The following is a 26,806-nucleotide window of genomic DNA, read 5'->3' on the forward strand; positions in this document are numbered from 1 at the left end:
AGTTTTTGCTGACATTGTCAGAAAGGTGATAATTCTACTTTATGTTTATTATTGAGGTCAATACAAGCAGACAGCAGGGTTTGCAGATACAGACACCACCACACACTTCTAGTTGGTCATAAGTGATGATTGAGAGGGATTATTTTTGAGTCTATACATTGTTTTTTTTAGGTAAATCCACTCTGCCTTTAGGTTGATAGATTTTTCATCAAGACATCCTTTTGTCTTTCCCAACTCGTCTTCATTTTGTTTTAATATCTCTTCTCTTTCCTCTTCTCTCTCTCTCTCTCTCTCTCTCTCTCTCTCTCTCAGTCCCGGAGCAGATCTCTTGTTGCCAGATGAAGGTCCTGATACGACCAGTGATCTGATGCTTGCTCAGATGCTGCAGATGCAGTTTGACCGCGAGTTTGATAACCAGCTCCGCCGTGAGGAGAAGAAGTTCAACGGAGACAGCAAAGGTAGAACCACAAAAATCTGAAAACTTAAAAGTGGGTTGAAAGGAATCACTGTAAGTTATATTTCCTTTCTGCTCAACTTTGCTTCTATAACAACCTGATTAGAGCCTTGTGTAAAGTGTAATTATAATTTTAAAGACCTGATAAAGTCAGTGACAGTCTGTGTTTTCATTTTTGTTTCCAGTGTCCATCTCCTTTGAGAACTACCGCATGGTCCATCCTTATGAAGACAGCGACAGCTCAGAGGACGAGGTGGACTGGCAGGACACAAGAGATGACCCCTACAAAGCTGGTAACATACCTACAGAGGGTGGATAAAATAACAGAAACACCTTACTGTACTACACAGCAGCTCTAAGACAGTGTCCACATTAAGCTGGCAAAATTCATAAACACATCTTTTTCTCTCTGTTTTGGTCCTCCGTCAAAACCCTTGAAACTGAGCTTTTTAGAGTTGAAGGTAACATAAAGGCCCCTTTACAGGCTGTCATTTTGGGCTGTCTGAGACAAAAGTTGACAATCGTGAGAGAAACGTGCAGTCTGACGCAACAAAGATTTTATTAGACTCATCTCGTACAATGACACATGCAATAAAGTTACACCATCGTTGCTGCCTAAAGGCGTCTTAAGGCAGCTGACAGAGAAACACACAGTCCACATAGTTCCGGAAAACACACTTGTATCAATCTTGTTTTGTTGAGGTGATATTGTTACAAGAGGAAGAATAATTTCACATCTTTCTACCACAACCTGACTGTATTGTTGTGCTAAATCTCTTTGAGTCATTGGTACCTCACTTTGGATCAAATCTGGCCCAAACAGACTTTACCTGTTACAGTTATCGTCCATGAGGTGATTACTACACCAGCTCTAACACGGTGTGTGTTTGTGTTTGATCACTCAGACAAGCCCCAGATCACGCCCAGGAAAGGCTTCACCGGGAAAGGCAAAAACATCACCACCAAACACGATGAAGTGACCTGCGGCCGCAAGAACACAGCACGCATGGACAACGTAAGACAAGTTTATGTTTTTAAAGACACGTATTGAGTGTCTGTGGTATCATGGTTCCCTCAGATCCTTCATTTTGTTTGTCAAATTTAATGTCTTGAGGAGAAATGTGCAATTATTGGCTGTTTTGTCCCTACTGGTTTTCCATCATACTTCGACAGAAAACCAAAGACTGTGAAAAAGGTAATAAAATACAATATATGTGATATTAAAAAGGTCTTTAAAAAACTCTTCAGAATTAACAACGACCCCGATGACACACCAGACAGTCAGCGGTCCGTGTAAATTGAAATGTGGCTAGAAATGTATTTTCCAGACGTATTGCATACCCTGCTTATGTGTATATATGTAGCTCAACATCAGAGAAGTAATGCTAGACTAAACACAGCCTGAAGACATGTAGATATCCGATCTATTAGCCAGATCAAAATCACAAAGATTTTTAGATTTTATTATATGATTCATTCAGATAAAAAAAGTGTTTGGTTAGCTAACATTACACAGCCATTTAAAATGATAACTTAATGTTGTTTCTCTTATATTTTGCCTTCAGCAGCGTGTAAAATATTGTGAATTCTTTCTTAATCTCAGTCGAACAGCTCTTGATTATTTTAGCAGAGTCATGCTGACAGTTGACTGTTTGCCACTCAAGAAAATAGTGACCACATAACCTCCATGTATAGTGTCACATAGCTGCTTCTCTTCTTTTCCAGTTTGCACCAGAGGTCCATGTGGGAGATGGTTTGGGGATGGACCTGAAATTGTCCAATCAGGTGTTTAACTCTCTGAAGCAGCACTGCTACAGCGAGCAGAGACGTAGCGCCAGGCTGCACGAGAAGAAGGAGCACTCCACCGCCGTACGTATAGAGATATAGACATATAAACACACACTGTGTAAACGTGCAAATTAGGAATAATTACATATACAAAGATCTTTGTTTCTACTCAAACTAACTTGACACGCCAAATGGTAAGTCGTCCTTGGAAACTGTTTGGAACAGTGCAGGCACTTTCAAAAAATACTTGGATGAACCATTTGTCTATCACCGTCTATCATGGGCTAACAACCAATTAGATCAACAAACCATATGACTTAGTAGGAGAGCACCAATTGGGAGAAGAGTGAAAACATCTTTTCCACTGAGAAAAACCTTCAGTACTGTTTTTTGCTCTTCTTTTAGTGAAGAAATACCCTCCAGTTCTGATATAACTGATGCTATAGCAGCATCTACGCTAACCTCTTGAGGAGCTGCCATTGTTTTCGAACAAATAGTCACTTCTCGCTCTCGTCACGCTTAAAACTGCGCTCGTAGCTGCCAGTAGTTTCACAAAGGACACTGATTGGACCAAACCACTGTGGTCCGGCCACAAGCACATAACTTGAAGCCTGTCGAGATGGATTTTCGCGTAATATCGTGAATCCATCTGTTGTGTCAAATCGATGGAAGACAGTTGAAGAAAACACCAGATCAAAAACTGCTTTTTGAAGATGAAAATCAGGAGTCAGAGGTCCAAGCAACAAAGTGTTCTTTAATGCCGGCAATAAAGGAGAGCATATTAGCGCATACAAGATGAACCAGGTCGCTCTGAAGTTTTTTTCCTTCAGGGCGTAGTTTTTATACCCTTGGGTTGGCATAGGTCACACCTATCATCCATCCTCCTTATTTTGGCCAATTACACTATTATATTTTATCTTCGTCACTTGTTGTTGGTCAAAACTCTTCAAGACAGGTTTTGAGCTGTTGTGGATATGTACCGGCATATTCAATTCTATCTGGTTATGTCCAATTTTTTTATATAAGTATTGGGGATCATTTTACACCATTATTGCCAAGTTGTCTCCTGGCCTTATTCTTGCCACTTTACACCCTTATTTCTTGATCTCCTCCAGAGTGTATTTTTTAAAAAAGGTGAAGACTTATATGCAGACCCAAGCAAAGTGACATGTAATACAAACACACTCAAATTTCTCCAGTGTATGATTAGGATTCTTTTACCGTGCGTCCATACGTATATCGTGATTAAATATGATTCATGAGATTACAAATACATCATCAATAGGATTCTAACACACTAGCACTTATTGCTTATAAAATTTATAAAATCAATCTGCATAGCTTAATATTGTCTTAAAGCACACCAATGACATTTAATGAAAATACACCACACATCTTCCTCGCAAGGTAACACTCAAACACAAACTCTCCTTCTTTTCTCCTCAGGAACAAGCAGTTGACCCTCGTACTCGTCTGCTGATGTATAAGATGGTGAACGCCGGCGTGCTGGAAAACATCAATGGCTGCATCAGCACCGGGAAAGAGTCAGTTGTTTTCCACGCTGACGGAGGGAGGTGAGTGAAAAGACGGAGGAAAGGAGGAAAAGAAATTCTCACACGTCTTGACAAACAGCCTTTTTTGCTGTCTTAACGCAGATTAAGATGTCTGCCTGATCTATATCTAAATATTGTGTGTGTGTGTGTGTGTCAGGATGGAGGAGGGGGAGCAGCCGGTCCCAGACGAGGTGGTGTTGAAGGTGTTTAAGACGACGCTCAATGAGTTCAAAAACAGAGACCGCTACATCAAAGACGACTATCGCTTCAAAGATCGCTTCAGCAAGCTGAACCCACGAAAGGTCATTAGGCTGTGGGCCGAGAAGGAGATGCACAACCTGACCAGGTAACTGACACTACTCATAACATCACTCATAATACTCCTAGTACTACTACTACTGCTGCTACTAAAACCATAGTACCACTACTAATATTTAGGGGTGCACAGTATTATCGGCACGTCATCAGTATCGGCCGATAATAGCTCTAAAATGAAATATTGGCATCAGCAAATTCTGCCGAGTATGAGAAGCCGATATGTCGCCTTCTCTTCCGCCACCTGACTGTGCTTCCCTCGACGGACTGTGTCACCCTGACGCTTCCTCCGCATCTTGTAAAATTCACGGTTTGGTACGATTTCTGTATATCAGTAGAAAAAGAAAGGTAGAAAATAATATTTGGTCCTTTTATTTTGATAAATTGAAACATCCAACAATGGCTCATTGGCCAAAACTATTACTGAAACAGTCCAGTTGTGCTGCAGTGGAAAAGGAAAACAACCGGTTTGTTTCTTGCAAGGAGTCAGGACACCTGCTGACAGATGTGTTATAAACATATGTTATAATATGATTATATGTCTGTAAAGATGTCATTAATAATAAATATGGAACACAGTAAAGGGACTAATAAAGCAGCGAGCCATCTGAATCTGTACCAGGTATCACCAGGATGTGAAAGTTCTGAGTTAACGGTCATTGATAGACTGCTAACTCTGAATAGAAGATTAATTGCTGCTAATATTTTGCGTTATTGTAGTAACATTATCCCGCGTGTGTGTGTGTTCAGGATGAAGAAAGCAGAGATTCCCTGTCCGGAGGTGGTGCTGTTGAAGAAACACATCCTGGTGATGTCATTCATCGGTAAAGACCACGTTCCTGCTCCCAAACTCAAAGACGTCATGTTGAGCTCAGAGGACATGAAGAACGCCTACTATCAGGTCCTACATGTAAGTACACATCCAGTATGTTAATGTTTACATACAGCAAGTACAACTGCAAATGACTAATCATTTCATTATTGATCACAATGAGATTTAGTCTGTTAATTAGTAAGGTGTTCAGTCTCTTAAAATATCAAAAATAATGAGAAATTTACATCACATTTTCTCAGATGTCATATTTGTTTCTGCTTTTTTCCAAATGAAAAATAAAAAAATGTAAAGGTTTGGTCTGAATAAAGTAGCAACAAATAAGAGTTTTCTTGATAAATTACACAAAAGATAATTTATCAATATTGTAACTGTCAGTTTTAAAGCTATAATATGTAATTATTCCACATTAAAATGTCTAAAAACAACTAGACCTATGTTATATATGTTGTTGAGTTGTGTTCTTACATTATCCCAGATGTTTCCAACAATTTTCAAACCCAGAGAAATCTGTAATTTAATCAAAGTAATGGACCGTTTCATTTGTCCGCTACAATGGCGTCTACCAAAGAGTAACTTACACACATACAAGATAATACATCGGCGTTGTGGTTGTTCCACACAAACTGTTATAAATTGACTTTTATTCAGTTTTAAGCCACATTTTCATGATAAATTTAGGCCGTTTTTAACTATATCTTTTAGCCGGAAGAAGGATTTTAGTCATTGGACGTCTGGATCTTAAGTTATCAGAGAAATAAACTGGGCAAACGTTAGCAGCAGCTCGGCTAACAGCCCCTCCAGGAAGTACGGTGGTCGCCAAACATCGTTGGAGAAATATTGATTTTTTTTTTTAGTATTTTTAACGATTTTAATCTCCTGGTCCGTTTGTTCTGGAGAGGAGGAGACCTCTGTGGGTAAAAACATCCTGAATGATGAACACTGGAGTAATCCTATCCCGGTGAAGCTGGTTATTTAACAGCGAAGACAACAACTCCCATGATCCCTTGCTACTTCACACCATCATCACACGGGTTTTGATTGAGAGACCCCTAGTGGCTGAAATTACATATTGTGCATTTAAGTGAATAATTCAACTACTGAACATTTAATTAACATCCTTTTAGCACATAAAAATGATTTGTACTTTCTGTACTATACAGCAAGTATACGATTTAGTCAATGGCTGCAGTTATATAGCACTTTAGCTTAACTTAGGACACTTCAACATGCAGACAGAAGGAGTTGGGAGTCAAACCACCGACCTTCTGATTGGTGGACGACCTGTTCCACCTCCTGAACCACAGCTGGCCCATATTTACTCCACTCATCACTGTGTCTTTATGTGTGTGTGCAGGTGATGCAGCAGCTGTATCAGGAGTGTAATCTGGTTCATGCTGATCTCAGTGAATACAACATGCTGTGGCACGAAGGGAAGGTACGACAGTCTGCCTTTCTTTATTTTCAGTCCATGTTTCCCTCATTAACTCTTTTCTTCTTTCTTCTCCTTTGACTTCTTCCTTCTATACTTTTTGTTTCCGTCCTTTGAACTTGACTTCTTTGTTCTTATTTCACCCTGCGTTTCATTATTTTACTCCTTACAGCTCTACTTCTTTCCTTCCATCTTTTTTATCCTTTTTTTCTTCAATCTTTTCTCCTACAATAACTCACTTTTATCTTCATTAATTAATTCCTTCCCTCTTTAGTCTTTTCTCTTTCTTCCTTCATACAGTTAATTTAGTGAGTCTCTTTCACCCTCCACAGTGCTGTTGTAATATGTGTGTGTGTGTTGTAGGTGTGGTTGATAGATGTCAGTCAGTCCATCGAGCCCACTCATCCTCACGGCCTGGAGTTCCTCTTCAGAGACTGCAGGAACGTTTCCACGGTAACGGCTGGTTTCACACATGCAACTCTTATAAAAATAAATGAATAAAATAAAGTCATGTAGTGTTTGTATAAGACAGCTGACTTGGACATTTTAGTGTGTGTGGCTGCTACAGTACACAGATAAAAAATCTGGATATTGACGGTTATAAAAGAAATATTAACGTGTGTGTGTGTGTGTGTGTGTACACCACAGTTCTTCCAGAAGAGAGGCGTGAGCGAGGCGATGAGTGTGTACGACCTTTTCAACGCTGTGAGCGGACTGAACATCCCAGTTGGTACAGAAGACGAAGCTGAGTTTATGGCTGAGGTAACAAATTCAGTTTGATTTGTTCACTAAAATCTCTCCCGACATTGTCCTCTCGCTGTCCAACCACCACAATCCAGCCGGGAGGATGTCTGTGTTGATCAAAATGTTAATATGTTCATCTGAGTCACGTTCTGTGTTACGCTCACAGCATTTAGAGGATAAGTCTGGCGATTTTCTATATTTTTTTTTACTGTCAACAAATCTCATGTTTGGATCCAAACCAACAATGAACTGATCTACTAACAAGTATTGTGTGTGTATCTAAAGCCTGATATACATTGTAAATATCTCAATGAACTTCAGCACAAAGGCGAGAGGATGTGATATGTAGCACAACAAGCTAGTGAAGCTGTAAAAGAACCATGTTCCTGCACATGCTCAGTGGAGTCTGCCTTACACAGAACTACTCTCCGGAGACTGAAAACATGATGCTGTTATTAGTCTTTGGAGCCGTTTCTAATCAAACTAATGTGACCAAACTCTTCATGATGAAGGAACATGTGACCCAGTGCAGCGGTGTGACTCACTGACGTGTTTTTAATAGTTTTTAAACAACCATGGAGGAATAAGATATATCAGGCTTTGGATACACACACAATACTTGTAAGTAGATCAGTTCATCTTTGAACTTGATGAAAGGCTGCAGCACTTCTCGGTCAGAGGAGAGGAAAGTACAGACACCACCAGGTAAATGAGCTCTCTCTCTCTGCTCTCTGACAGATTGTGGCGTTGGAGAAGAGGAACGAGGATCACGTGCAGAGGCGAGGGAAGAAAACGTTCCCTGTGGCCTCCGAGGACGGCGGTCCTCCTTTAAAACCCGACGCTGATGACTAACGCTCACCTGGCTCGCTCTCTCTTCACGATCTCGCCGTGTTGAAAATGCTGTAAGGAGAAGATGAACGGAGGAGGACCCGGAGCCTCCCCCCTTCCAACCCTCCTCACCACCCACTGACCCACCGACTGCTTGCTTTATACAGGCAGGACGGAGCGCCTCCTCCTGGCTGCAGGAGGTTCATCATGTTAGACGTTGAAGTCGGAGCGTCCTGGCTGTCTGAGCACTAAAGAGGCTCCAACATGATTTTCTGAAGATGTTACCAGCTCTCATATCTTCCTGGTTGTATTGGCTGATACATATATTGATTCCAGGATGTGTTTTTCTAGTAAAAAAAAATACTTGTTAATACAGGTAAAAGATAAAAAAAGGACCTCTTGTTTCCTGCTAGAATCACTAGTGGGTCCATCATTACAAACACAAGTGATGCAGCTGAGCTTTGTTCATGCTCTAATTTATTTTGAATTCTAGCAGAGAAGTTTCCAGAGATACCACAAACGTATGTTGGGCTGAATTTTAGGGGGGAATGTGGATTAAATGGTGCAAGAAACAACAAGTTTTCCAATTTTGTATGTGATGTTGCTGAGACAGAATGCACATAGTGTGTTTCATTGTCTGTGTATTTCTGCAGCTTCAGCAAGGCATTGAAACAAGTAGAAAGAGAATATATAAAGTATGTGATAATGTGAGCTTCAGAGCTGCAATCTATTATTTCCATCATGGATTAACCTGCAAATTATTTTCTGAATTCATCTGTTACTCAATTGGTCTATAAAACATCTGAAAACAGTGAAAATCACATCACATGTCACATGAGATTAATAGAAGCAGCAAATCCTCACAAATTACTGGCTGGAACTGGGGAAACATTTTTGCTTTAAAAAAAAAGTCTGAAATAATTTTTTAATTTTGATTATCAAAACAGTGGCTGCTCATTTTTGTGTTGATTGATCAATCTATTATTTGTTGCAGTTCTAGAGATATGTGAAAATAACTGAAGCATCATAAGGAGAAACATAGGAGATTGCAGGATTAAAGGGGTTCAAATAAACTAGCATGAGATTTTTTTGACAGTTTTTTTTTAGCAACATGATAAAAAATATCTCAAAATACCTAATTGCAAAAATTGGTTAAATATCAGCAGATGTTGCTTTCTAAGGCTGATATTTTCCAAAACTGATGCATGCTCATTTCCTGTATTTCTTGGCTTTTTTTTAAGTTCTTTATTTCTCTTTTCTGCTCACTTTCTGTCTTCATTTGCTGTGTGCTCTAAGACTCTTAAGAGTACATGAAAATGACCTACCACCTAATAGGAAACGATGCATATATGTTTTTATATTTCAGATTTATGCACGTTACACAATGAGCCTCATTTTTTTCACCATCGTGGCTAAAATTAGGAAACAAACGCCTGAAAACAAAGGAAACTTCAGTTTAATTCTGTATTTTTGTCACTTTATACTCCGCTCTGTTGCAGTTTAAGGGTCAAATATAGAGGGTGGAAGGGTTCAAAGGTCACAGCAGTTTGGTGTGGTGTGTTAAGTGTTTTGTTAACACTTGAAACTGACATGTAAAAAGACAAAAAAAATGAAAGTGAACTAAAGTCATCCTCACATCATTAACAGTTTTTGATGTTTGCTCTCAGATTGTAACACAACTCTGGCGTGGGAAAGTTTGAACATGTGGAAGATTATTGTGTTTTTATTTTAATGAATATAAAAATGAAAATCAGGACCGAATGTGTCAGGTTCCTCTTAGTGTGGCTTCAGAGACTTATCATCATGAAAAAAATGCATCATTGTGGTGACATTAAAGAGTGAAGATGAAAAACTTTCTGTTGTCTGTTTATTTACTAAAAATATAAATAACTCGGGTTTATCTCCACTTTAACACATGAATGTTTGTCTCGTGCAGCACAAGGTTATTAGAACTGTATCATCTCTTTTTCAGCCATATAGTCATATGATTGCAGGCTGTCACGTGACTTTCAGCAGCAACAACAAGGAGGGTTTCCGGCTCGCGTCTTTCAGAATAAAAGGAGTCATCTAAATGTAAGAGAAATGCATATGGAGCAAGAGTTTTTCCTACTCTCAAGTCTACTTCCAGTGATCAGCACCTCACTACAACCCTTGGTGTTTGTTACTTTTCCACTATAGATTGAATATTGAACTACAATTGGCTTCCAAACTAGTTGTGATGTCACAAATCGTGTATAAGTTCACCCTTTAGAATCTGATTTTTATTGCGCTGAGAGAAACTTTCCACTTTCAGCAGATGAATATGAAAACAAACTCTACAAATACATCACTCAGCACAGAGAAGCTCAAACATCCAACTGAAGGAACAAGAAGAAAAACAATTTTGAGTGGAGTGGGACTTTAAAGTATATTTTGCTTAACTTTTACTAAGTATAATTATGAATGAAGAACATTTACTTGTAACTGAGTATTTTTATAGTATAGTATTGCTACGTTTACTTAAGTAAATGATCAGCTCTGTTGACTTTACAAGACTTTCTACATGTCAAGCTAAAAAAACAAAAGGAATATTCTCTGCTTTTATTCTGACGGTCTGAGCCGGAAGCCTGTTCATCGCCAATTGACTTGTTCTCTTCCGGGTCTGCTGTTGTGACAGTTTCAGGACACTGAACTGAGGCTCGAACAGCGATAAACTGCCGGCGTTCAGTGTGAGGATGAGTGAGGAACATTATTTGGAGCTGTGTGAGAACCCGGTGCAGTTTGAACATGCCTCCAGCGTCAACAACGTCTTCTTCGACGAGGCTAACAAGCAGGTGAGCTAGCTGCTTAGCATTTATGTGGCTAACTAAGCTAAGTCAGCTGACTGACAGTTTGATAGTTAAAAGAACATTTAGAAACTAGCATGTCAACGACAATCTGCACTTTTAATTAAATTGGTTTGTTTACTGGCTGCTGGGAAACTTTATTAATAATCGATAACCTTCAAGATAAATTACATTATCTTTAACAAACATTATAAAATAACACTAGTGGAAGAAGTACTCAGATCCTTTACTGTAGTAAAAGTACCAGTACAGCAATGTAAAAATACTCCATTACATGTAAAAGTCCTGCATGAAAAATCCCACTGTAGTAAAAGTACATAAGTATTATGAGCTTGATGTAGTTAAAGTATTGCAGTAAAAGTAGTGGTTTGGTCCTTCTGACTGATATATTATTATATATGACATCATTAGATTATTAATAGTGAAGCATCAGTGTTAGAGCAGCATGTTACTGTTGTAGCTGCTGGAGGTGGAGCTAGTTTACACTACTTTATATACAGTTAGCTAGTTTAGTCCAGTGGTTCCCAACCTAGGGGTCGGGCCCCTCCAAAGGGTCAGCAGATAAATCTGAGGGGTCGTGAGATGATTAATGGGAGAGGAAAGAAGAAAAAACAAAGTTCTGATACACAAATCTGTTTTCAGTTTTTGGACTTTTTCTCTAATCTTTGATTTTTGCTGAAATATTGGATCATTTGAACATTTATTGAAATGAAAGCATGTGAGAAGTTTAGAGGGAAAAATCACTATTTGGTGGAGCTGTTAACAACTCATAGACATGTGAAATGTGACCCCGACTACACACTGCTTTTTGTAAGACGTCAAAAGACAAAAAGGTTGGAAACCACTGGTTTCATCTTTAACAATGTGTTGTATTTTAAAAGCTTGTTATATTATCCATTGTGTCAAATCTTCATCTGAAAAGTAACTAAAGCTGTCAAATAAATGTAGTGGAGTAGAAAGTACAATATTTCCCTCTGAAATGTAGAAAGTAGCATCACATGGAAATACTCAAGTTAAGTACAAGTACCTCAAAATTGCACCTAAGTACAGTACTTGAGTTAATATAAAACTGTAAAACAATATAAAAAATTCACAATATTTGATGAGATAATTTAGTGAACAAGACCGAGGACCTGCCTTTACAGTTACCAACTTTTTGTTACTTGCTTCATATTTTTAATGTTTTACAACATTTCAATGTGTTGGTTTTTGATAGTAAAGTTGAGAGAAAAACAATGACAGCAGGATGTTAAATGGATTAAATGATAAGGTATTTAAGCTCAACTTGATGAGAGGAAATGGTCAATGTTTGCTTTTTTTGTTCTTCGAATGTTCCTTTTTTGATCAAGCATATAGCAACAAGAAACAAAAATATACTGGTGTGACTTTCTGTCGGAGTGTTCCAGTAGGAGTGGGACATCTTTAGAGCTAAGTCAATCAACAGAAAAATAATTGGAAACTATTTTGATAATCCAATAACTGTTTCATTTATTTTTCAAGCAAAATTAGTTATGAATGCTACACATTCTCAGGTTCCAGCTTCCCAAATGAGATGATATGCTGCTTAATTTTGTCATATATAATAATAAATTAACACCTTTTTGGGTTTTGGAAAAAAAAGACATTTGAAGACGTTACCTTGGGCTCTACGAAGATGTGATCAGCTTTTTTACACTTTTTCTTTGACATTTCATAGACCAAACCAATCGATTAATTGAAAAAATAATTGGGAGATTTATGAATAATGAAAATAATCAGTATAATAAGTAAGTTGCATCCCTAGAAATCTTATATTTCCATTTATTTAAGTACAAATTGCAATACAACAATGTTAATCTACTCTATTACATATAAAAGTAAAAATCTTTCATCAAGCTGCAGAAGTATCAAAAGTAAAGTGACATTAATGCAGAACGGCTCCTTTCAGAGTGTTATATTTTTATCTGTCATATTAATGGGATGTTATTATTGATGCATTTACCTTTAGCAACCAAACATACTTTTAGAGAGGCTTTTATTCAAAGTGCAAGTTGTGACAAAGCAGTTTTAAACATTGTTGCTGTGTAGATGCTACAGTTTGTTTTCTCATGCATGTTGCGTCCTGTTTCCTGGCTGCAGGTGTTTGCGGTGCGTTCAGGTGGAGCCACAGGTGTGGTGGTCAAAGGTCCAGATGATAAGAGCTCTGTTGCCTTCAGGTACATCAATTTGTTCAAGAATCTCTGATGGTACAATCACACTGACCGAAAAACTAAAACCTCAGGACTGATTTTTAAATCACTAAAATATTATATTAACGTTAACTTATTACTTACTTTATTTCTCTGCCTGATCGGTGAATGTCGGTGTCTTTTCCACAGGATGGACGACAAAGGAGAAGTGAAGTGCATCAAGTTCTCCATTGGAAACAAGATTTTGGCAGTACAGAGAACTTCCAAATCTGTGGTGAGCTCTGCTGCAGAGAACAAGAGAGTAACGCTGTCAGATTAGAGGTTTTACTAAAACTGTGCACAGTAATAACAGTAGTCAATTATTTTTAAAGACAAATCTTCAGCAGATGAAAATGTAGCATCAGGTGAATTTACTGTAAATAAAAAGAAACGTGAAGTGACAAGTTATTTAACAATTTCTTGTTTGGTGTTTACAGGATTTCATCAACTTTATACCCGACTATCCACATACAGAGTTCACACAGGAATGCAAGGTTTGTTTCATGATATCTTTCTCCATATTTTAAAAATGATTTCCTCCTGTTTTTCCAATTGATTTTAAAGATTTAGATCAGGAGAACTTCATTTAGTAACAACTGATAAAGGATATGAATGAAAGTGAATACATAGCAGCTCTGTGAAAACTTTTGTCTGTGTTTGTGTTTATTGTCTTGTTCTGCAGATGAAGAACGCAAATGTTTTGGGTTTCTGTTGGACAAACTGGAACGAGATCGTCTTCATCACTGACCAGGGAATAGAATACTACCAGGTAAATGCGAATCACTATCATTTTGGTATTGCCCTGTGCTGGCTGCTTGGAAGAATATCCACCAGACTTTAGAGGATGTATTCAGAACCACTATCCCTTTTAGATTCAATGTTCTATACATATGCAGTATCCCTCAAGAGATCAACTCTGAAGATAGAACCCTTATGACAATTCTGCTGGCTGCATGTAAAAAAGCCATAACTCCTGAGTGGCTAATGCCCCAAGCTCCCTTGATTGATATATGGTAAAGGTGGATCAACTTTATCAGACCCAAGACAGTGTTCAATGTAACATTTTTTGCCACTGGTCCACTTGGCCAGTAGAGTTTTACTGGCCCTTTGTATATTTTCACTGGCCTGGCAGCCAAAAATGTTGTATTGTATGCATAATACGTACAACAGTTAAGTTCCCATTAGATTTGGTTGTTTTCCTTTAGTTTTGAATATGTAATGTTGATATATTACACAAATATGCAAAATATAAAATTAGGCACATATTGGATCAGTAAATGAATGGTGTACAAATATAAGTTTCTCCATATTTCGTGTAAAGCCAGAGAGTAAGGAATACATAGGGAGAAGAGAAGAGAATTTATTACAACATTTTAGTGAGTATGGATGACCTTGATAATAAACTCTTGTGTCAAGAACTGAGACAATGCTAGAGAGATCTGTAGATATCTACTCGTTAAGATAGAACAGTGAGAGAAAGAAACATAACGGCGTTTGTTTGTGTGCGTGTGTTCACTCTGTCATCAACCTGTCCATTACAGATATGGAGCTGAACTGTAATGGATGAATGAAAAGGAGAGCGTCTGTTTCCACAGAAAATCAACTGTTGAGTGTTTGATGGTTATTTCTTTGTACTTTAGAACTTAACCGCTCAAAAAATAACGTTTTATTTCTCTCATTCACTGCTTTGTTGTCTCTACTGCCGCTCCTTCTCCTTGCTTGACCACCGCTGCTCTCTCTCTCGCTCTCTCTTTTTCTCTCATCTTTTTTAAAATCAGTCTGGAAGCCACAACAAAGCCTCACTTTATTTTTAATGTTATCAAACGAAGAGAAATGTTCTCCCCTCGTCCTAAATTGTATACCCATGACTCTGATTGGCAGTCACTGGTTAAAAATCTGGCTCTATCTAGGGTTAAAACATATGCTGCAGCCATTTCGTCCTGTCATGAAGGCTATGGAGAGAGATCGCACATCCGCTGGTTAAGTGTTATCTAACAGGAATCAGAAGACAGCAGCCTGTCATGTGCTCCTTGGCACCGCAGTGGGATTTACCCCTGGTGTTACGCGCTCTGGGCGGACCCCCTTTCACGCCACTAACGCCAATCTCTCTCAAGTTACTCTCTTTAAAAACAGCACTTCTCTTAGCCTTGACTTCAGCAAAAAGAGTAAGTGGTTTATGTGCGCTCTCAGTCTCCCTGTCTTTTCTCATCATTAGAGAAGACAGAAGCGCAGCCACTCTGCAGCCGAATCCCACATTCTTGCCCTAAAATCACAACCAGATCTTTTAGATCAGGATTCTCTTGAAGGTTTTTTCCCTCCTCCTCACAGGAATGAGGGAGAGGAGATATCACACTGCCTCTGTCCAGTGCAAATGTTGTCACATTATGTGGCATGCACAGCAGGCCTCAGATAGACACAGCAGCTATTTGTGTATTACAGGGAGGATTCTCAGGGGAAGTCCCTGACGAAACAGCGCTCGGCCCACTGGCTGTGTGAAGCTATCACACAGCATTAAGCTGCAGTGGGGGTGGACCCAAAAGTGTCTTTTCTTGAACCAGTATTCAAACATGCTTTAAAACAACCCCGCATCAGATGAACTGCAGCTCTTTAATGTCTGAAGTCTTAGTGAATTCAAAAACTAAACTGAATTTGCAGTGACACCCCTGATGGTAATTTGCGCCAGGCGACTGTAAATATCCCTGTTACTCTTGTGTTGTGTGTGTGTGTATGTATGTGGTTAGGTGTTTCCTGACAAGCGTAGTCTGAAGCTGTTGAAGAGTCAGAGCATTAATGTGAACTGGTACCAGTACTGTCCAGAGACCGCTGTCATCCTGCTGTCCACCACCGTGCAGGGAAACATTCTGCAGCCCTTCGCCTTCAGGGTGAGAAGACACACAATGTAATATTTTGATTTTTCTATGTTTAAGTGTATGGATGCTTCATGGTTTGATATCACAAAGCACAGAAAAAAAGGGTTTGCACACCCAACTCAGATATTGTTCCTGTTATTTGGTTTATTATTTTGTTTTCTCTGTGTGCGTTTTTCCCCTCCGTTGCTTAAGTTTGATGAAGACAACTAGATAAAAGATCTGATTTGGGTCTGTAAATCCTTTTTTGTGCTTTGAACTTTGACTTTGGTTACTCACACCTCAGTCCCTGCTCTTTGTTTTTGGTTGAGCACAATGTTTTTTTTATTTCTATTCTAGTTTGGTATTGGACACAAACACACCTAAGATTAGGTTTGTATGTTATAATCTGCAAAGTCAGATAGACAACACCTGGTTTTTATCCAACCAAAACAAAAAATCTGACTTTCAAATTTGACTTTAAACATCAGCAATTGATATTTGAAGTAGAACTAAACACAGATCTATCCACAAGCTGCAGTTAGAATCACATGTTTCCCCTTTGATCCTGTTTTTTTTAAAATAAAAAATATATTTTTTTAATTTATAATTTTAATATTTATAGTTTAATTTTGCTGCATATTTATCATTTCATTTTTATTTGTTGTTTCAGAACGGGAGCATGTCCAAGATGTCTAAGTTTGAGATCGAGTTGCCAGTCGTCCCTAAACCTGCCAAACTCAGCCTGTCGGAGAGAGATATCGCTATGGCAACCATGTAAGTTGGTTTCTGTGGCAGTTATTGTTTCGTGGCACAAACTAAATGTAATTTGTCTTTGCTCTGATAGCCTGAATGTTGACTGAATATCACTAAATGGTCTAAATGTCTCTCTCTGTGTTTGTAGTTACGGTCAGCTGTATGTGATGTATCTGAAGCATCACTCGAGAACAGCCAACAGTCCCAGTGCAGAGGTGGTGCTGTACCACTTACCAAGGTACACACACACACACACACACACACACACACACACACACACACACACGTTTGTATAGCTACAGTATCTTAGTGAGAACATTCATCAATGTAATGCATTCTAGGCCCTCACCCTAACCATAACCATCACGACTAAATGCCTAACCCTAAAGCTTGATTTATGGTCGCTCAAAACCAGTTCTTACCAGTTAATGAACCCTCAAACTGACCTTTTTTAAGGTGCATCAGAAACTAAGGCTCGGCGAAAACGTCCTCCCTCCCCAGGTCTAAAACTCAAAAAATCTTATTGTGATAGCCACAAAACACACGCTCAAGTGTCTATATTGTGGCTTTATTTTATAGAACTTTAGCTTAATTAAACACTTTGATATTTGGCAAAATTTCAAATGTTGCTATGATAAAAGTCAAAATAATAAATAATTTCTCTCAGAAATATAAAATTATTCTGTATGCTGGTCGTGTTTAACTGTTTAATTTCACAGTAAACTCCAGGACAAGTTGTGGTATTAAACTTCACTGTGACGCGTCTCTTTCCAAGAACAAAACCAGAACCTCAGCCCCTCAGTCTCAAACCAAGACATCACTTTTAAACCTTAATTTGTTTATTATTCACAGCTCTTGACATGGGTTACATAAGAGGGCACTAAAGGAAATTTGAGCTCTGAGTTAAGACTGTGGAACAGCTCAGTTAAAAAAGAGAAAATGAAACAGCACAATAGTCCAGAAGAAATTTTCAAATTAAACAGCATCTCAGCATGTTTTATTTTATTTTTTTGAAATGGAAGAACTCTCCAACACTGCCGTTAATTTGGTATTTTTTCCTTTTGTGTGTGTTGTGTGTTCAGGGAGGGTGCGTGTAAGAAGAGTCATGTGTTGAAGCTGAACACCACGGGGAAGTTTGCTCTCAACATTGTGGACAACCTGGTGGTGGTTCATCACCAGAGCTCCCAGGTTTGTGTGTGTGTGTGTTGAAGGTGATCTGTATTTAATTAATGTAGGTAAACACTGTGTCTGTGTGAGGATGTTATTTATACTGTGTGTGTGTGTGTGTGTGTGTGTGTGTGTCAGACGTCTCTGATCTTTGACATCAAGCTGAAGGAGCCAGACTGTGCCGTCACACACCAGCCTGTCTTACCTGCCCGCTCCATACACCCCTACAGGATACCACTGTCAGGTACACACACATACATCTTCATAGCTTCCAGTGTCTGCAGCTTTTCACATCTCTCTCCTGAGTGTTAGCGTGAATTTTTTTGTTTCCTCTCTTCAGGTCCAGCAGTCGTTCCCTCTCAGCCTCCAGTGCCGTGTCAGCTCTGTATCCTTTACGTCTAAAAAGAAGTGTTTTGTGACATTTACTGTGTCAAGTTAATTGTTAATTAAAATCATTCATGATGCAGTTTTTTTAATTTTCTCACGCTGACCTTGACCATCACTCCAGACTCTTCCTCTTGGAGCGTCTTCCAGCCTGACATCATCATCAGCGCCAGTGAAGGTATGAAAACACAAAAAGGGCTGCAACTAACAATTTTTTTCATTATTATTTATCTGCTAATTATTTTCTCAATTATTCAGTTAATTACTTTCTCTATAAAATATGAAACATGCTCATAATTTCCCATCGCTTGTTTTTTCGGACTAATAGTCTAAATAAAATCTAAAGGTAATTGTTGTAGAGGAGTGTGTGAAGGAAGTGAAACTGCCTGGCTGGTGTCCAAAAAGTAAAAACTAAAGCAGTATGAATAAAGGTATATTGATTATCAGTCCATCTGTCTGTCGGTCTGTCTCAGGTTACCTGTGGTACCTGCAGGTGAAGTTGCCTCCAGCCGTCAACCTGCTGCAGGACAAAGGCAAACTGATGGACTTCCTGTTAAGGCGAAGAGACTGCAAGATGGTCATCCTGTCTGTCTGCTCACAGAGTACGTATGTCTGCCTGTCTGTGTGTGTTAGGCCCCTCAGATTAGTCATATTTTTTATTTGAAAAATAAATAAATAATATAAATTAGAAAAATAAATATTAGGAACACCATTCAATATAATGCACCCCAGTACACCACCATCCCCCACTACGACCTCAATAATAAACATAAAGTTGAATTATCACCTTTCTGACAATGTCAAGGAAAACTGAAAATGTATAAGCTTTGTAAATGTAGAATTGATATATAAACCAGCTTGAGAATAACACAGCTGCAGCAGTGGCAGGGTGCCACAAAATCTTTTATGTCATTCAAAATGTATTGTGCATTTTCAATATCATTTCACCTAATTAAATTGTGGTAATATTTACATTTTTTTGTTTTATATTACATTTTCAAATATGCAGAACAAAATATGCAAGAAATATTAAAATCACCATATTAAAAATGTTTAGTATGCAGTTTAAGACATTGTCACAGTAATGCAACACGCTTTGTGGCTTGTAAGTTTTTAAGGTGCTCTGCAATCAGAAGGGGTTTCATGACAAAAATATCTTATAAAGTTTTTTACACCACTGTGTACAAGTGCAAGACAAAAAATCAAAACCAATTTGTTAAAAAAACAACACTAAGACTCTACAGCCATGCTAGCAGTTCTATGAGGCTGTACCTGAGCTAAATGTTAACATCAGCATGCTAACATGTCGATAAACACAAAGTACCACTGAGGCTAATGGGAATGTCCTTTGTTTTGCAGGTATTCGGTCATAAACCACAGTATTGGATAAAATTACATTTTGACCATGACAATCATCAAATAGTTGGCGAGATATTTCAGTCTGGGCTAAAGTAGTGGACTGACAGACATTGCTATGTCTAAAAATACAGTGATTGAGTGTTCCCAGAGGCATTTTCCACCAGTTAGAGAAACAAAACCAAATGTGGTACACCTACATTAAAATAACAAAGTGTTGCCATCAAGCTAAAGCTAAACTTGTGTTTCTGTCAGTTCTGGAGGGCGGAGAGAAGGGCAGTCTTCCAGTTGTGGCGACTGTCTTTGACAAACTCAACCAGGTGTATAAAGAATACCTGGAGGCGGAACAGACGTACACTGTGGTGAGTGATGTCATCTCTAACAGAGGAGCGGTTGGTTAATTAATAAACAAACAAAAACATTTTACTTGTTCTGTTAAATGCTTCTGAACAAGGCTCTGCACTTTCACTTCTCCTCACTTATATGTGTGTTTTGATGTATGTTCATTTCAGATGTTTGTGGTTATGTTTGTAGGCAATGGAGTCTGGTCCAGGTCGAGGCAGTGCAGCCCAGAAGCGTCCGGTCAGAACTCAGGCTGTCATCGACCAATCGGACATGTACACACACGTCCTGTCTTCTTTCACAGAGAAGAAGGTAAAAACAAACACATCCTGTTATCTGTTTTATTACTTTAAAGCCGTTTTCTTTATCTCCGGTTAACACTACGAAGAAGTTAAAGGTTGCTTGTTAAAAAGATTTGTGTTTAGTGTGTCTTAATTAAATCTGGAGGTGTATTTGAAAGTGCAGACTGACTGAAAAGTTGTTAGAGTGATATATGCATATATAGATATATGCATTCCTAGGAGCAATCTAAAGTTGTTAAATATTAAGTCACCTAGTATTTTGGGTTCATGATGGTGTTTGCAAGTTTACAGTATGGACTAATTTACTGCTGTCCTTCATTATATTGAAAACTTTAGATATATACTTGCTGGATGAAACAATCCAGTCAGGACTGAAAGACATCGCAGAGTTAACAATTCAGTACACACATGATATTTTTAACCAGGAAAGTTTCTGCATTTTTCTTGAAGGTGAAAAATGTATTAGTTTTTCCCCACAGGTTCAGGTTTTGACTCCTGTGTACATAGCGATGTCTCTTGGATGAAAAATAATCTTTAAAAACAAAAAAAATCATCAAAATGTCCTCTTGTGACAGGAAACAATTACTTATTTATCAAATTCAACTTGAGATATGTAACAAATATTAAAAATGAAATGACTGCTCTGTTTGTGTGTTAATCTTCTGCAGGGTGTCTCCCATAAGTTCATCATTGCAGTGCTGATGGAGTACATCCGCTCTCTGAACCAGTTCCAGATCACTGTCCAGGTAAAACCAAGCAGAGTGATGCCTCACCTTCTATGCTTTAAAAATCTTTTCTGATTGCTCATCTCTAATGTAAACTGTAAAGCAAACTGTAGCTGAACTTAGCTGAACTGAACATATGAACTTCCTGATCACATTCCTGCTCCCTTTAGATCTTAATGACTCAAGGGTAACCCTCAGCATACACCTTATACTTTTATCTGCTCCACATTTGACTCTGAGGGTGTTTTTTTAAATAATATTTCTACTGTTTGTGTCTCTCAGCATTACCTCTATGAGTTGGTGATAAAGACATTGGTGCAGCACAACCTGTTCTACATGCTGCATCAGTTCCTGCAGTACCACGTCCTCAGTGACTCCAAACCACTGGTGAGTTAAAACTACTCCTAAACTCATCTGAAACTAGTCCTAAACATGGCTCAACTCAGTTCTTAACTCAATGCTAAATTAGTACCAAGTAGGACTATAGGTAATGATAATTTTATCAGTTAGTCAATTAATTGTTTTGTCTCTAAAATGTCAGAAAATGGTGATAAATGACCATCACTATTTCTCAAAGTCCAAGCTGACACATTTGACTGCTTGTTTTGTCAGACCAACAGTCCAAAATCCAAAGATATTCAGTTAACTGTCATAGAACCCGCAAATAGTTTTGGCATTTTATATTTTAAGTTAGAGTTGGACATTTTTGGATACACTTATTTGCCTTCTGCCGTAGAGTTAGACGAGAAGATTGATACCACCCATGTCTTAATATGATATAAATATGAAGCTACAGCAGCTGGTTAGCTTTGCTTAGCATAAAGACTGGAAACAGAGGGAAACAGCTAGCCTGGCTTTGTCCAGAGGTAACAAAAGTAACCAAGAAATAGTCTAGCACGTACAATTTAGTACCAAACTTGTCTACACTGGGCCTGAAACTAGTCAGTAATTCACCTACAATTAGACCAAAATTCCCATGTTTATCACTGATCATCATTTGCAGTCCAAATCTGTAAATTTAGTTTAGTTATTTTATCATTTTTCATTTAGTCTTCTTGTGATCGTTATCCCACAGGGGCAATTTGGTTTGTGTTTTCAGTTTTTCTTATTCCAGTTCATTCCATTTATAAAATAGTCTTTATTTTTCTTGTTTTCAGGCCTGTTTACTTCTGTCACTGGAGAGCACATACCCTCCTGCACACCAGCTGTCACTGGACATGTTGAAGGTATCACAAACACACGCTTAAACAGATTTCTTCACAGCAAGAAACATTTCTGTCATTTAAAAGTTTTTGTTTGTTTATTTCAGCGTCTTTCCACGGCCAATGACGAGATAGTTGAGGTGTTGTTGTCCAAGCAGCAGGTTCTGGGCGCGCTCAGATTCATCCGGAGTGTTGGTACGTTGATAGGATCTAATCTCAGGATAAAACATTTAAACATTTTTACTCCAATTAAAACTTATTATATATGATTATTTGTGATTTCTTTAACAGTATTTTATTTTTATTTATTTATAAAACAATATCACTGCATTGTTCATTTTCATTTTCCTGTTTTCTTCTCATGCATGTTGGCTTTAAAGTTCAGATTGAAAGGTCATCCTTGACTTTGGAACCAGCAGCTGAGAAAACAATTTTGTCATAAGGCCCATTTAGTAGCTCTTCTGGAGCATTCCACTGTATCACATAATCTTCCAAAGGAAATGTTTCTAGGGTCAAAAATGAACTTTTACTCTCAACTTTTGAGCCTACATTGATGAGAAGGCGGAATCTATTTTGTCTGCATGTCAGTATTACATTAAAGTCAGTGAACTGGAAGTTAGAGCGTCTTTAGCTTCTGTACTCTGATGTATTCCCCAGTGAAACAGAATATGTGAACGGTGTACAGTTACAAGAGGGATTTAAATTAAATCCATTGCATTTGATTGGACCACTAAAATGTGCACGTGGTGTTGAGAATTCAGAGCTGTAAAGGACTGTTGGTGTCCACACACACACCTCCCTCACCTGTTGTTAGATCAGGAGGATGAAGGAGAGATGAATGAATTAGAGTTTCTAAGTTTTTGCTTAATTATATATCCTACACTTCCTTTTATGATGCCGCTCTGTAGCAACTACAACCCACAAGTATTTTTATATGATGAGAGCGGTTAGCTAGTTGCCCAGAGTCACATTTCATTGGACATATTTTTGTTTACACCCCTCAGGTCAAGATGAGTCATCAAACATTTGAAACCAGGGAGAGAAAAGACAGGGATTTTGATGTAAAAACACATACTCACAACATACTGACATATATTTGGCATATAACAAGAGACAAATGAACAATTAACCCTGGGACACAGGATTAGAACTGGAAAAATGTATATTATATTTCACTGCGTCTTTAAGATAGACTTAGAAAAATCTGAGCTTATCCTTTGAGGTGAAGTAACCCTGACATGGTTTCACTCGGGGCAGGTGGACATGACAATGTATCGGCCAGGAAGTTTCTGGACGCGGCACGGCAGACTGGAGACCAGATGTTATTCTATACGGTGTTCAGGTCCTTTCAGCAGAGGAACCAACGACTGAGAGGAAGTCCCGGCTTCAACCCCGGTGAGAACACACACACACACACACAGTTAACAGTTATGTTAACCAAAGTGAAGTTGTCTTGTCTTGCTTCGCTGTTCCTTTTGGCAAGAAATGAAACCGGCAATGTAGGCTGTCTTCTCATATGTAAACAGATAACTTTAGCAATTAGGAAATAGGTCTTTTTTCATTGATTGGTATTAAAAATGTCTTAAATTAATAAAACTTGCAGGCACTCTGTTATCTGTTATCAATCTTATCATTTATCATCTTTTTATATAAATTATATGACAAAATAAAAAAGTTGAAATCACCGTATGAGACCCTTTTGGAGAAGGTGGTTTTTGTAAAACCTCAGTTCGCCCTAATTGCAAAAAAATATTTTATCAGTTATCCAGTGGTGGAGGCAGTGTTGAGATCTTTTACTTAAACAAAAGCAGCAATAGCACAGTATAAGAATACTCCATTATAACTCCTGCATTCAAATGTATGTGTAATTTAACGCAGGCAAGGTGGAGTTCATTTTAACAGCTTAATAAATTGTGGACTAGTTCAATCTATAACAATGCATCATATTTTTTTAGTTTTCATCTGAAAAGCTAAATCTAAAAAACTAAAGCTCCAAAATAAATATAGTACAAGAACCTCTAAGTTGTACTTAACTCAAAAAGTATTTGAGTAAATGTACTTAGTTACATTCCAGCACAGTTACTCTCTGTGGTATCCATTTCTGCCAGTTGGGAAAAGAAAACTCTGCAAGCCAAGTGTTTTTTTTTTAAATTATTAATATATATAGTTTTTTTTAAATTCTGACTTACCTCATAATTACAAAAAGTTTCTCAAAATTGTGACTTTGCATCTTAAAATTCTGACTAAGTTTGTAAAAATGCAGACAGTTTAAAACTCTCAGGGTGCAGCTTCTTAAATGTGAATATTTTCTGGTTTCTTTAGTGTTCTATGATAATAAATTGAATATATTTATCATATAAAGATGAATATATTTGGGTTGCAGACTGCTTGTCAAGACAAAACAAGGCATTTAAGGATGTCATCTTGGGTTTTGGAAAACAGTGATCGTCATTTTTCACATTTTAAAAACCCAACGACTAATCAATTAACTGAGAAAATAATTGACAGGATAGAATCAGGACATGTTTCTAGACAGAGATGTTGTTAATATTTTAAATTGTACTGGGACAGATGAAATAGAAACTATTTGAATGGATAGATATCAGTAGATATAAGTAGGAAAATGTGTTCAGGTCGACTGATCCTTTACATCTGGGATTTTTCCACACTTACACACACTAACTTTTGAACTCCTGATTGATTGTGACTAACTTTTAGTGTATTTGTTAACCAGAACTTTCCATGTTTCTGTGTGTGTGTCACCAGGAGAGCACTGTGAGGAGCACGTGGTTTACTTCAAGCAGCTGTTTGGGGAGCAGGCGCTAATGAAGCCTTCCACTGTGTGAACCACTGCGACCAAAAAACTCTGGAAACTATCCTGGATGCCAGCAGACGATGGACTGAGTCTCTCTCTCTCTGTCAGTTTGGACACACAGGAAGGACAGGAGACGACCTGACGGGGTCACAAACCAACATGACGGACAAATCATCATGGACTTGTGTATGTTCACATGCACACTAGTATCCTGGTTCCTGAAACATGAGTATGCCACATGGCAGAGGAACAGGACACAGCATGTAAACACCATTGCACATGAATTTCACATGATTCCTTGTATCCAGAAAGATTAAATCTAAAGTCTTCTATAGGTCCAAATAGTTGATTTTGAGCTCTCTCACTAAAGAAAGTCACTAAGTGAAACATCAGCACAACACAATCTGGTTAGTCCAGACAGACAGCGTTCAGACAAATTGTTTTTACCAGGCTAATATCAGAAATTCAATTGATAAAAATCATTATATGTACATTAGAAATGTATAGACAGTAGGAGGTTTGGGTTATTTGACCAACTGCCTTTGGAATTTATACTTGACTAAGAAAAATAAACTGACTCAAAAGCATTAAAAAACATAGGGGGACCATGTCGTTTGGTTTTAAGTATTGAGGCCAAAGTTGAGAGATAAAATAAAGGACAAGGAAAATTATGTCACGATATTTTGAGAAAACAGTCATATTACAAGAAAATGTTGTACCATTTAGAGACTAAACTTATGTTAGTTATTCTAATTGTATGAAAAGAGAGCAGAAGCCTTGATGTCACTCCCTATCTACTCCTCTGTTCCACTTGCTTCTGTAACTTAATACAATCTTTTTTTCAGCATTTCTTACATCTGTCTTTCTGACATAAATGAAGCATGTTCCTGGAGTTTATTTTCCATATTCAAAGACAAATTGGCTTCACTACAGCACTTGAAATCAGAAGTTGAAACCATTCATTTTTAGCACACCGCTTCCAGAAAAAAAATTCACCAGTGCAGCAGCGTGGGTACTGACATCGTATCTTGGTTTTGTCCATATCCGTAAAATTCACAAATACACCTAAGTCAGTTTTCCCTAAAATCTTCTAAACTTTATCTCTATCCTGTCTGTTACAGACATGTCTGAACTAACCGTGGCCACTTGACTCGTCCGTGGTCTCGCCTCTTTTGTAGAGTTGTGACATTTGGCCTGAGAAGGTCCATGGACTTTGGTTCATTAAAAAGTCAGATAAAAACACAGTTATTGAATAAAGAACAATATTTCCATCCTTATCTAAACATAAGGAGCGAAGTGTGCAATCTCATAATTTTACAACTTAAATTATGAAATGCTAGGACTTTTTCCCCTGATTTTTCCTCATTCCCTAATGGTTCTAATACTCATACCTTCTCATACTTATTATCAGTCAGCCGCAGTTCAAAAGAAATGTGATCACTGACCTGCTGCATGTAAGCTCATTCTGGCTTCTTGTGTACATGTCGTCAGAGATGTACCTGCACAGGTGACCAGAAACATGGAAAATGTTAGAATCATACTGTATCAACATGGAGATCAAAGTTAGTCTTTATGAACATAATCAGAATGTGATTAAAACCAGGAGAAATGTACATGTCATCGCTGTGAGTGGCTTAGGTGACGTCTGGTTTTGCTTTCACTTGTTGTGGGCGGGGTCAGAGGCTGTGGCTGTAAGAAGTCTCAACAGTATGTCTGTATGAAGACTGTACATATGAAATGAGGTGGATAATAAATCTAATGTGTTTATTTTGTATGATAAAGAATGAATTATTGAATAACAGTTACCAATGTTAAATCTTTGTTTTGAAATCAAACATCGCTGAACTGTAGGAAGTAATGATGGGAATATTTTAATGCTCTGTTAAAAGATGCTGAAAATAAAAATAAAGTGTCTATACGTGATGAATTTTCT

General features: G+C 38.0%; 2 protein-coding genes across 2 annotated transcripts; both read left to right on the forward strand.

The window, feature by feature from the left end:
* Positions 1 to 290: 290 nt before the first annotated feature.
* Positions 291 to 9,798, forward strand: riok3 (RIO kinase 3 (yeast)). The gene is made up of 11 exons (XM_067577864.1): positions 291 to 458; positions 640 to 747; positions 1,360 to 1,469; positions 2,180 to 2,323; positions 3,689 to 3,816; positions 3,953 to 4,141; positions 4,861 to 5,020; positions 6,300 to 6,380; positions 6,738 to 6,827; positions 7,023 to 7,136; positions 7,857 to 9,798. The coding sequence occupies exons 1-11, from the start codon at positions 368 to 370 to the stop codon at positions 7,968 to 7,970; spliced, it is 1,329 nt and encodes a 442-aa protein (XP_067433965.1). The 5' UTR covers positions 291 to 367; the 3' UTR covers positions 7,971 to 9,798.
* Positions 9,799 to 10,553: 755 nt separating this feature from the next.
* Positions 10,554 to 26,791, forward strand: rmc1 (regulator of MON1-CCZ1). The gene is made up of 21 exons (XM_067578903.1): positions 10,554 to 10,759; positions 12,890 to 12,966; positions 13,129 to 13,213; positions 13,416 to 13,472; positions 13,661 to 13,747; positions 15,720 to 15,860; positions 16,498 to 16,601; positions 16,729 to 16,818; positions 17,663 to 17,768; positions 17,886 to 17,991; positions 18,088 to 18,132; positions 18,256 to 18,309; positions 18,605 to 18,733; positions 19,743 to 19,849; positions 20,022 to 20,141; positions 20,800 to 20,877; positions 21,139 to 21,243; positions 22,014 to 22,082; positions 22,166 to 22,253; positions 23,316 to 23,453; positions 24,825 to 26,791. Exons 1-21 carry the CDS (start codon positions 10,661 to 10,663, stop codon positions 24,902 to 24,904), a joined length of 1,965 nt encoding a protein of 654 aa, XP_067435004.1. The 5' UTR covers positions 10,554 to 10,660; the 3' UTR covers positions 24,905 to 26,791.
* Positions 26,792 to 26,806: the final 15 nt, after the last annotated feature.

The sequence above is a fragment of the Thunnus thynnus genome, chromosome 21, assembly GCF_963924715.1.
Source record: "Thunnus thynnus chromosome 21, fThuThy2.1, whole genome shotgun sequence".
In the NCBI taxonomy this organism is placed as follows: Eukaryota; Metazoa; Chordata; class Actinopteri; order Scombriformes; family Scombridae; genus Thunnus; species Thunnus thynnus.

Coding starts and splice junctions, on each gene's coding strand:
- riok3 (XM_067577864.1), top strand. CDS start 368: ATGCTTGCTCAGATGCTGCAGATGCAGTTTGACCGCGAGTTTGATAAC. Junction 3,817..3,952: donor TTCCACGCTGACGGAGGGAG/GTGAGTGAAAAG, acceptor TGTGTGTGTCAG/GATGGAGGAGGGGGAGCAGC. Junction 4,142..4,860: donor GAGATGCACAACCTGACCAG/GTAACTGACACT, acceptor GTGTGTGTTCAG/GATGAAGAAAGCAGAGATTC.
- rmc1 (XM_067578903.1), top strand. CDS start 10,661: ATGAGTGAGGAACATTATTTGGAGCTGTGTGAGAACCCGGTGCAGTTT. Junction 13,214..13,415: donor AGAGAACTTCCAAATCTGTG/GTGAGCTCTGCT, acceptor TGGTGTTTACAG/GATTTCATCAACTTTATACC. Junction 21,244..22,013: donor TCAGTGACTCCAAACCACTG/GTGAGTTAAAAC, acceptor TCTTGTTTTCAG/GCCTGTTTACTTCTGTCACT.